Source organism: Oculina patagonica, unplaced genomic scaffold (genome assembly GCF_052425735.1).
Source record: "Oculina patagonica isolate OP01 unplaced genomic scaffold, crgOcupat unplaced567, whole genome shotgun sequence".
Classification (NCBI taxonomy): Eukaryota; Metazoa; Cnidaria; class Anthozoa; order Scleractinia; family Oculinidae; genus Oculina; species Oculina patagonica.
The window spans coordinates 1-10,692 of record NW_027558435.1 but is presented as its reverse complement, the minus strand read 5'-3'; the positions used below and the strand labels follow the sequence as shown (position 1 = coordinate 10,692).

At 37.7% G+C, this 10,692-nt stretch overlaps 2 protein-coding genes across 4 annotated transcripts; one reads left to right on the top strand and one right to left on the bottom strand.

The window, feature by feature from the left end:
• Positions 1-6: 6 nt before the first annotated feature.
• On the bottom strand, positions 7-9,725 carry LOC144640931 (protein deacetylase HDAC6-like). Of its 3 annotated transcripts, none has more exons than XM_078499992.1 (9): positions 9,588-9,725; positions 7,804-7,852; positions 6,424-6,455; positions 5,714-5,773; positions 5,328-5,415; positions 4,907-4,947; positions 3,929-4,028; positions 2,966-3,037; positions 7-1,545 (listed from the first exon to the last, which is right to left on the bottom strand). In XM_078499992.1, exons 2-9 carry the CDS (start codon positions 7,846-7,848, stop codon positions 1,489-1,491), a joined length of 495 nt encoding a protein of 164 aa, XP_078356118.1. In that variant the 5' UTR covers positions 7,849-7,852; positions 9,588-9,725; the 3' UTR covers positions 7-1,488. The 3 variants fall into 3 exon arrangements, with proteins under 3 accessions (XP_078356118.1, XP_078356117.1, XP_078356119.1); XM_078499991.1 differs by lacking the exon at positions 3,929-4,028 and adding an exon at positions 3,433-3,538; XM_078499993.1 differs by lacking the exon at positions 3,929-4,028 and adding an exon at positions 3,433-3,538 and having other exon boundaries at positions 5,714-5,767.
• A 247-nt stretch (positions 9,726-9,972) lies between these two features.
• On the top strand, positions 9,973-10,322 carry LOC144640932 (aminoacylase-1A-like). Its single transcript, XM_078499994.1, has 2 exons — positions 9,973-10,082; positions 10,180-10,322. Exons 1-2 carry the CDS (start codon positions 9,986-9,988, stop codon positions 10,254-10,256), a joined length of 174 nt encoding a protein of 57 aa, XP_078356120.1. The 5' UTR covers positions 9,973-9,985; the 3' UTR covers positions 10,257-10,322.
• The last annotated feature ends 370 nt before the right edge of the window (positions 10,323-10,692 follow it).

Below are 10,692 nucleotides of genomic sequence, written 5' to 3'. Positions count from 1 at the left end.
CAATTCACAAGGAGTGAACTCCAAACAATTAATTGTCATTTGTTTGGTGTAGACTGAAATGCATATACTTCACAATGCAATTTATACATGCAGCTAGTACATGTACATCAATCATTGTTAGACTGAATGGCGGACTGTATATTCATTAGAATTTTACATATCGCTGAAGGGCCTGGGGAAGGAAGAAATACCTCCTCCCCTTCTCCACTCCCCCTTCTTCCCTTCCTCTCATTTCTCTTTCCCCCTTTCTTTTAACTCCATCCCCAATCACAGAGCCTGTTCACAGGCTGGTGTACACTGTAAGTACCACACATGTAGTTGTTTTTTCTCTCGTAGTTGATCTTTTGGTAGCTTATTTTCCTTCAATTTGTTAATTCTTATCATTATTTTTGTTTCCAAATATTCTTGGAAAACTCATGAGAACATTACTGTGTTTGTATCCATGCATGGACCATAAATTACACTTTCACGCGACAGGCTATTGTAGGTGTGACAAGTGGAAATATATACCATTCATAATCTTCAGAATAATAGAGCTTTTCATGGGTCATGAAATATATATTTTTTCACTTCATTGAATATTCATGGCCCATGAAAGAGTTTTCATGGCCCATGAAAATCAGGTTTAGTCTGTTAACAATTTTTCATGGCCATGAAAGTTTTTTCATGGGTTGCGAATTTTAATGATATTGGTTTCATGGATTTTTCATGCCCATGAAATCTGACTTAGGAATTAATGACATTTTTCATGGCCATGACATTTTTTTTCATGGGTCATGAAATATGCTGCTTCAGATTTCATGGAAAATTCATGGGCTCAGAAAACACCATGAAATTAAAAATCTCCATTTTCATGACCATGAAAATGGGTTCATGGGGTTTTCAGGAGATATTAATGGGTTTTTCATTGAACCAAGATTGGTAGTGTTCACTGTTTCTTGGCTTTGAGTTTGGATTGTCTGGTTCCAGAAATATCCACACCCACCTCACAGAAAACATTGAAAAACTTCAAAGGGGTGGTGGCTCTCAAAAGCCAAAATTTGAAAAGGAAAGAATGAAGCTAAACTGGAATCCAGAGGGGTACTGTAGGTAGGGGGAGAAACCAAAAACCTTCCACGGGGGAGGTATGAAACAACACATTCTTTAAAAATTTAGTGTGGCTATAAGTACCTTGTTTCTACGTCTGAAGAGAAAGAAAACACATTAAAAAATCATGTTTGCCATATTGTTATATCTCATTAGTATTCAGCATGTGCAGCAGCGCATACACTGCCTTTTGACTCGCCATGTCACCTTGAAGCTTTGGTCAACAACATTAATTGTAACAGTGTTATGTGTTCAATTACTGTACCAATGACTGTTAATAATACTGTAATCAGTAATTCCCAGTGAAGATCACAGCACTTGGTTTTGCTGCCATGCTGTCAGACATTTTCTATCATTCTATCATCTCATATCCAAGTCAACATGGTTGCTTATGAATTACTCTTAGATGTTGGACAGCAACAGAATACCATACCTTACAATAGCCACTGCATTTTGGACCTGAGAAAATACAATAGGGGAATGTAATAAACTGCATTAAATACATTGCACTGGTATATAAATTATCATATTACCTATCTCTACTTTGCACATACATAATTAGCCTTAAATCAATACCATAAAATTCCAAAAATTCCCCCACCCCCAGGTTCGAGGCTAGTGGCCCTAGTGGCCCCTAGTGGAGCTTTTCCTGGTTTTTTCATGGGAGTATTTCTACTCCCCCCTGGATATGGGATGCGAGTCCATCCCAGGGTTACCCCCAGCACAAAATTCGCCAGTACCCATTTATACACCTGCAATGGGCATCAAAAGTCCTTGAGACAGTTGGATGAAATTGATACTAATTTAAAATTCCCGTTTTTTCACCTTTAATCTGCTGCCGCTTCTGAACCACTCCCCCTCCCCCCCTTTTCAATGTTGTACTCAAACGAGGCAAGTCTTGCAGATAACAAATACAACATTGTTTCGGGGGGAGGGGGTTATATTGAAGGGGTGAGGGGTAAAATTTGTCCAAGGTACTCAAAAAGTGCCGACTGTCTCAACACTTTTGGCGCTCATTGTGGGTGGAAAGAGGCGTTGTGACAGTAGAGTGTCCCAAGAACAGAGCACACAATGACCCTGGCCAGGAATCAAACCTGGACCGCTTGATCCAGAGTCCAGTGTGCTAAGCTAACCATTAGGCTGCCGCGCCTCTCACAAATGTGTAATCAGAAATGCATTGATTTCATCAAATTGGACAAGTCTTGACCATGATGTTATCATTTGACTTATTTATCATGAAGGGCCCTTACAAAGCAGATAAGGATCACCAAATACTTATTCCATATACCTTAACAGTAACTGCTATGACTTGGTTAAAAATATTTGCAAACAAAAAAGTCTGACAAATTATCTAATTTCTTTAATTAAAAATAGATGAGTACAGTAAAAACCCGCATATAAGAACACCTATTTTGGCGGTTCAGGTTGATTTGGTTCTTATATAAAAGGTTATAAACTGCAAAATCAGCCTGTAAGTGTTCTTAAGTGTTCTTAAAAAAAGTTTCTTAAAATAAGGAACATACTAGGCTACCAATAAATGAAATCAATATATATGTACACAATTGTATTTTAATTTTAATAAAATTGATAAATCAAGGCAATACAGTACTGTAATTGGGGTGGAACTATTATGTGTGCAATGAAAAGTAGTGTTGATCTTTAATATTTTTCCATATAAGAACAACTTTCATTTTTCAGGCTGGATGTGTTCTTATATAAATGGTACTTTATTTCCTAAAATCAGGCCTGGGTGTTCTTAATCCACTTGTTCTTATACGCGGGTTTTTACTATAATCAGGGTAAGACATTTGGTAAAATTTCAAAAACAATCTCTGGTTAAAAAATTGATAAAACAATCTTTTAATCAGATTTCTGTTACCTTATTTGTTACAACAGCCTCCACTGCAGACAATGTACAACCACACGCAAGACGAGCGCATTCACAGGCATGCTGTTAACAAGATAAAGAAACCTTCACTTCCCATTTGGGAGAAAAATATACATTCAAGTTGTTCTAAAATCATGCATGTTACCCATCATGCAAAATTCAGATTAACAGTATCAAAAATTCTAAACATACATTGTGTTGAAATAACTTAAGGTACTGAGTTCTAGCAAAATCTGTACATATATGTGCAATGTAAATTAACTCTGCCAACGAAATCCATATTTGTACAGAATAATTTTATTACACAAAAATATTGTTCAGTTGTCTTGTTACTAATTATTTGAATTAATTTTAATCAGTAAATGGTTCTTTGCAAAATAAAATTAATGAAAAGCAAGAACAGTCATCAGCATTAATAATTAATGAAAAGCAAGCTAGATCAGTAATTAGCATTTTACCTGACTATAGTACATATCAGGCTCAAATGTCACGGCTTTTCCTTTTGCAAGCAATTTTTCATTTGACATTGTTTGAGTTGCCTTCATACCTACCAGATGTTGTTGGCTGACAATACATAGAAATGTTACCAGAGATGTGAATGTTAAAACGGGATTAAGGAAGTTCAGATTTAGTTAAGCTGAACTTGTCTAGTACACAGAGATGTGCTCTAGCAAAGCCTGGGTGCCACAGGCACGCAGTCACTTCTTCTGGTCACATTTTGAGCGCGAAAGTTGTCATTATGGTCTGCTAAACTTCAACGTTTGATAACAAATCATGCCACATTTGATTCCCTATTAGATCATGTTTTGGCAACAAACAAATAGGTGCAAGTGACAGTAAGAGCCTTTGGGCCCCCTGCTATTATTCTAAGAGCACAGCTTTGGGTACAGGGCTATTAGAATACCACTAATGGTTAACGAATTAAAGCTGTCAATCAAACCAACCACGCCTCACCTCGCTCATGTAGACTGAATCATAATCACACGCCCCTATGTTATAAAGTTCCTCTTTTGTCATGGTCTGAGTGGATTTCATCTTGTTAACATGTTCTTTGCTGTAACATTGTAAGGTAACGTTGTGTGTTCACAACTTGTAAAAATTGGGTTCATAACAATGTTTCTATCTTTGCAGTGAGATGGTAAGTTCTAAATATTTTTCACAAATTGTGCAAGAGTGGTGCATGCGAAAAGAGCTGGTACTCATTTGATGTTTCAATGTTGAAAATAACATAAAACTAATAATAAAAAATGTTGACTTCGTTAAAAAATATACTGAAGATGATATTTCCAAAAAATGAGTCAGATTAATTTTCAATACGGTTATAAATCATAGTAGTTAAACAATAAGTCAAGTAATTTTTTTAATTAAAATCATGGTTCATTGGTAATGGTCTAGTATGTTTTTGTCAACAATTCTATATAAGGAGTGGCAAATAATCCGTCAAAAAATTGTCTCACTGGTCAGCGTGCAAAGAATTGCATGTCCAATAGCCAGGGGCTAGTGGATTTTGCGGCCGGGCTAGTGGATTTTATCCTTCTCTTGCCCGTTGGGCAAGTGAAAGTTTTCAGGGAAATTTTTAAAGGAAATTAATTATGCTTATAAGGATTTTTTTGGGCTAGTTTAAATGACTTTTGGGCTAGTACATCCTGGCTAAAGCTTGCCCAAAGGACAAGCTGAAAAATTGAATTGCTTTGCACCCTGCTCACAGAACTTAATAAATTAAATTTTATGAATCTCACCATCTCATAATTTTTTTGTGATCCATGGTCTCATAGACTCAATATTTTTGCATGGTTAAGAAACTAATTCAGCAGACCCACGGAAAAGATATAATTTCTCTCTCTCAGTCTCACAATCTTGAAGGTACCATGATAATAATTATGCCACCCCCTAAGTTCATTGATTAAAAGCCTGTCTTTAAAAAACTATTACCTATGTTGACAGAGAAGCTCTTCATCTGTAGCAAACCGCGACTAAAAAAAATTAACGCGACAGATTTATCAATTTTTATCTAAACAGTCAAATTCCAAAAAAAATGTGACAGTCAATTTCTAAAAAAAATGTGAATGCTGTCCATTCACACAAAATCAAAGTAGAAAATTATGAAATGCCATTTCAAACAATTTAATTTTCAACTTTGAAAATTTCTGTCATCACACATAAAATAAAATTATAATTTTACTAATTTTTATACCTAAATCTTAATTATTATTTATTTGTGAGATGACTTTACATTTTAAATGGGGCTCTAGTTTCCTGTCATCCACTGCCAATGAAACAAAACTATATTTTCTGTCAGCCAACATGCAAAGAAATATGTCGAGTAGAACACAATAATTTGCTCTTGACTTACTGGGAGTGCCTGGCACCTTTCTAGCAGGCCGTACTCCTTATGTTTGTCATAGGGCCGCTGAATTCTGTCTGGGACCTCGGGATGAGTTCTAAAAATCAAAATTTGCATCAAGGATAGCATCAAGATTAGTTTTCTAATAACTTTCAACTTTTGTATTTCCATTACTTTTTATACAATGCATGTGAGGTTTGGAAATAATTATTCTGCAAAGTCTGTAGTTTGTTGAGGAACCAAATTAAAATGCTGTAATAATTGTGAAAAAGTGAATTTGTGAAAAGTATATTTCATGGAATAAATTTCTTTTCTTGAATGAAGTGGATTATAAGTTAAATTACAATCTGTGCAGCACTTTACATAATGCATGAAGGCACCTACAAACAACTTACACGTCCCACACATTGAAATGTTTTTTCATCCTTTCATCAAAGACAATTCCTGTTCTAAAAGCAACAATAAAAAATAACAATAAGAAATTACAATTTTTTTAAATTTAAATTTTGCTTTGGTTTTGGCATAGAAGAGACGATTGGATTTGTTTTATGCTATTATATTTTTTATTAGCAAACTAGGGTCACTCCTGTCTGGTGCAGTATGTTAAGTCTGCACAAAAAACTTCCACCAAGCTAATTGGTTGCATTGCCTTTAAATATCACCTGCTAACCAATACTCTTGTCCAATTCATAATATCAGCTTACAGTGCTGGACAGACAAGGGGGTTCTTTTGTCATGCAATCAGTAGAAGTCGCACAGGCTAACCTACTCATACAGGGCAGTGTGCCCCAGCCAATACCCGATTCCCTCTATAGCCCACGCCTGCAGGGAATCACGGTAGTTGTATATATTTCATCAAATCTTGCGCGAGACTCAGCAACTCAGCAACAATGCACGTTGCTGAGTCTTGCGCAAGATTTGATGAATACTACTACCGTGATTCCCTGCAGGTGCGCGCTATAGAGGGAATCAGCTATTAATGCCAATTTGAGCCATTGTTTGTTTTGATTAGTAGCTCACACATTAAACTAACAACACCTCACAGTTGTATTGTTCTGTAAGGGATAGCAACATTATTTAAAAATACATTTTAACAACATGTTACCTTTTTGACTTGTCTGTGGATTCATTGACGTTCTAGTAATAATTAAGAGAATGTGTTAGGTTTGAGCATATATGTTGCAGTTAATTTTTGATCTCAGTTAATTTTTTATTTTAACTAGTTAGTTTTTTTTCTAACTAGTTTTTTTTTTATTCTAGCCAGTAATAAGTAGAAAAAGTAGAACACCTCTCCTCCCTTGATATCTCATCCCTCCCTCATCCTTACTAACCCCTACTATCTTCTATTATCCCCCTCCCCTAAGTACTATCTTTTTTTTTTCTTTTTTACTAACCTGCAGTGGATTTGAACTCTCGACCTCTGGATTTGCTGTCCAACCCCTTACCACTTTGCCACGTAGGAAACGTTGGGTGAACCACTATTTTTTAAAATATATGATACCCCAACCCTAACCCCATTATTTAACTACGGGGTAGTTAAAAAAATCAACTGGTTAGAAAAAACTAACTAGTAAAATTAGCTGAGATCAAAAATTAACTGCAACATATACAAGCTAGTACACAGTGGTGGATTCGGACCTTCAGGTAAGTGGGGGCCCGGTTATCCAGAACCTGGAATAAGAGTGGGGCCCGCTCTGGAAATTACCTTATTATAGGAAATTTACGATACATGTTATTAACGCAATTTTAAAAATTCACGTTTTAAAATTAAAATTTTATTACGCGTACATTTTATTCGCGTTGTTAAAATGCTTCGTTATATTCCTATAATAAGGTAATATTTTTTCTCTGCACTGTTGGCTTTGGTTTTCCCTAAAAATAAGGTGGGGCCCAGACCCCCCTGGCCCCTCCCCTAGATCCGCCAATGGTACAATACGACTGAATACATGTATGCAGGTAATCAGTTGGAATGACTCAGCTAAAAAAACAGCACGATGGAATAATTAAAAGTTTAATGAATGAGAACAACATGACCAGCAATAAATAATTAAATTTTAAACTGTCTCAACATCAAGAATCCCCTTGTCAAAATACCAGTAGTTAAAACTCCAAGGGTCTGCTAAAAAATGAGGTCTAAACAAGTAACAGGATGGGGTGATCCCCTTTGTTTACAGTACAATGTTACGACCAGCAGGGGTATTTTGCAGAATACAGAGCGCAGAATAATGGTCAGCGGGCAGTTTGATGGTGGTTAGCTTTCACTTTGGTTTGCTCGCAGTTAGCTTTCATTTCGGTTTGCTTGCAGTTAGCTTCAACCCGGTTTGCTTGCAGTTAGTTTCACCCTGGTTTGCTTGTGGTTGGCTTTAATTGGTTGTGGTTAGCTTTAATTTGCTAGTTAGAGCATCATTCTGCATTCTGCGTTCTGCATTCTGCAAAATACCCCTGCCATGTAACAACAGTATAGCAAAATAATGTAAAAACTTACCAAGTTTTGCAAGTTATTAGTATTTACTTCATCCCCAGATGACATTATTCTGTAAGTAACAAGTAGAGGAGAAATATGAATGTACCAGCAGTACAATGTCATAGGCGGTGGGGCAGGGGGGGGGGCTGTAGAAAATTACTTGGAAGTCTTCGGTAAACTTTGTTTATCTTCGGAAAAGTATGGCTTCGAACAACAATCACAGAATCTTCGAAATCTTTGGTCAGAAAATAAAAAGTTACTACAAATATGAAAACCTGCCAAGTATTTTTGGGACAGTCGTAGTCCCCCCACGTTTCAAAACGCTCCGCCATCTCTGAATGCATCCTCGGAGACCCAGGGGCAGTTAGTGGGGGCGACGGGCAGCTTATAGGGACAACAGGATTTTCGGGCGAAAGTTTACAACATAGAGCGTAACAGCCCCTGGGCACTTTGTCTTACCGAACCAGTTCCAGAAGCGTTTGAACTCCTTCCTCCTGATTGGCCACAAAAATATTTTTGTGGCCAATCAGCGACGAGGACCGGCCAGGAGACTCTGATGTCTTCTTACACGAAGTTGTTTTCCTCATAGACTCGTCGTGGATGCTCTGCCCATCAATCGGATGCTATTACATGGAGAGTCTCAGAAAAAAATAAGCCTTATCTAGACGACTGCCAGTTCTACACTTTTAGTTGCGCGCTTTTTAATAGTTATTCAAGTAAACAACAATTCTTATTATTTTTCTCGGTCATTGCCGACTTCTGGAACTTGCCACGGTCTGGGTACTTCACTGCACGGGCCACGCGTTAGCGAAGATATCGCTGTCGTCACCTATTGTTATTTTGTTGCCAGCTTGACAGTTAAAACAAAGGGTTTTTGTTTAATTTGTTGGATATTTAAATAACAAAAACAAAACTTATAAACAAGAGCTGCTCGCGTATAGCTTTAAAAACTTTTGGTTTCCTTGCGCTATGCTACATTTAACATATTCCCAGGCCTCGTTGTTTTGTTTTTGTTTTGCTTTTTTATCTGAGACCCACGTAGTATCATCCGATGGACGGGCTTAACAACAACGACGAGTCTATGAGGAAAACAACTTCGTGTAAGAAGACATCAGAGTCGCTCTTTTGGTCAACCTCGCTTATTGGCCACAAAAATATTTTTGTGGCCAATCAAGGGGAAGGAGTTCAAACGCTTCTGGAACTGGTTCGGTAAGACAAAGTGCCCAGGGGCTGTTACGCTCTATGTTGTAAACTTTCGCCCGAAAATCCCGTTGTCCCGATAAGCTGCCCGTCGCCCCCACTAACTGCCCCTGGGTCTCCGAGGATGCTCTGAATGTAGCTAGTAAGCTTATTTACCCTGGTTTACACTAGCGACATGACATAAAAAAGATCAGTTTTTCCCTTATTTCATTATGGTCGTGTTTTAACGTTCCTGCTATGTTCCTATGTTGTGTTGTTTGCACTGGGGACATAAAACATCAACGTGAGGTGTTTTTTGAGTTTGCGTGACCTTGCCGTTATGTCGCTGGTGTGACTGAACTTAAGGCTTTTCATGGCAAACTAGCAAAGCATCTGATTTTCCTCGATTACTTGAAATATTTAGTGTTTTTAACGGATCTTCAGTTCAAAACAGAGATTCCCCTGTTTGTTATGATGTTTTCGTAGAAAAATCTCCGCATTTCCAGCTCACTTGATCAGGTCAGATCGGAGGTCACTGAAGTATGAGCGGAAACGAATTTTCTTGCGTTTCTGTAAATGATTACAATTACTGCGATAAGAAAACCAAAACTGATATAAAATCTCACCTGTCCTATAACGTACTTCCAAAGAAAGGCTGCTTATTAGAGATGAAACTGAAATAAAAACAATTAAAAGAAACCCACTTCCACAATAAGGCGCAATGCGCATGGCGCGCGAAAATAAAATGGAACCCAACCAGGGTGGGGTGGAATCAATAATCTATAGTAGAAAAAATAGTCTGTAAATTTTAAAGGTCTGTTAATTATTATAATATCGATTAAAAAAAAAATCACTAGAAATTTTATGATGCAAGTCACATGGTAAATCATTCGTTTGGTTAATATTTCCGTTTAGAATCACTCGGTATTCTTAAGGGTATCCCCCTTGTAAATCGCTTGTGAATGTACTTGCCTGCCAGGGGTCAGAGGCAGTAAGGAGGGGAGGGGAGTCACTTTTTGCAAAGATGGCGGCCAAGCGGGCGAAAGTGGAAGAAGACCCCTCCGTTACAGTTTTTAGAGAGTACTTGAGGATAAAAACTGTTCAGCCAAATCCGGACTATGGTAAGTGTAGCTTGGTCTAAACTACAGACCTGCGAGTTGTCTTCCTTCGGGGTGTAATAAATAACATTTTATTAAATTCTTATATTTCCCATTTCAGAAAGTGCTATCATTTTCCTTGAAAGGATTGCAAAAGAACTCGACCTTCCATTTAAATGTATTAAGGTTAGTAAGTAGAACTGTAGTTAACATTTTACATTTAAACAGCAAACAGTTAGGAGGGGGGCGGAACAGGATAGGGAGGAGGGAGAAATCGGCTCAAAAAGTAGGGAGGAGGGAGATTTACCATCCTGTCCCTCCCCCTCAGTTAGTGAGATAGTTCCCAGGCACACGTGCACAGAATTAGAATCAGTGAGATTCATGAAAACCCTGTCAAGTACCAGTGGAAGATTGCTAGAGGTGGCCATAAAGCATGGAGGCCCAGAAGAAAAGGGGGTTATGTATACCTGCCAACTTTTTCTGGGTCAAAGGCGTGAGATTTTTATCCTGAGAGTGCTAGGATTTCCGGAGATGACACGACCATTCCCGAAGATGTCCGAAGTATTCCGAAGACGTTCCGAACATATCCCGAACACAGTCCCAGAACGTGTTTGCTAAACACGACCACATTCTC

Excerpts from the sequence above, each read along its gene's own strand:
- LOC144640931 (XM_078499991.1), bottom strand. The coding sequence starts at position 7,848 with ATGTCATCTGGGGATGAAGTAAATACTAATAACTTGCAAAACTTG. Across the intron at positions 3,539-4,906 it reads GAGCTTCTCTGTCAACATAG|CCAACAACATCTGGTAGGTA; the intron begins GTAATAGTTTTT and ends ATGTATTGTCAG. Across the intron at positions 3,038-3,432 it reads CTGATATGTACTATAGTCAG|CATGCCTGTGAATGCGCTCG; the intron begins GTAAAATGCTAA and ends TCTTGTTAACAG.
- LOC144640932 (XM_078499994.1), top strand. The coding sequence starts at position 9,986 with ATGGCGGCCAAGCGGGCGAAAGTGGAAGAAGACCCCTCCGTTACAGTT. Across the intron at positions 10,083-10,179 it reads TCAGCCAAATCCGGACTATG|AAAGTGCTATCATTTTCCTT; the intron begins GTAAGTGTAGCT and ends TTCCCATTTCAG.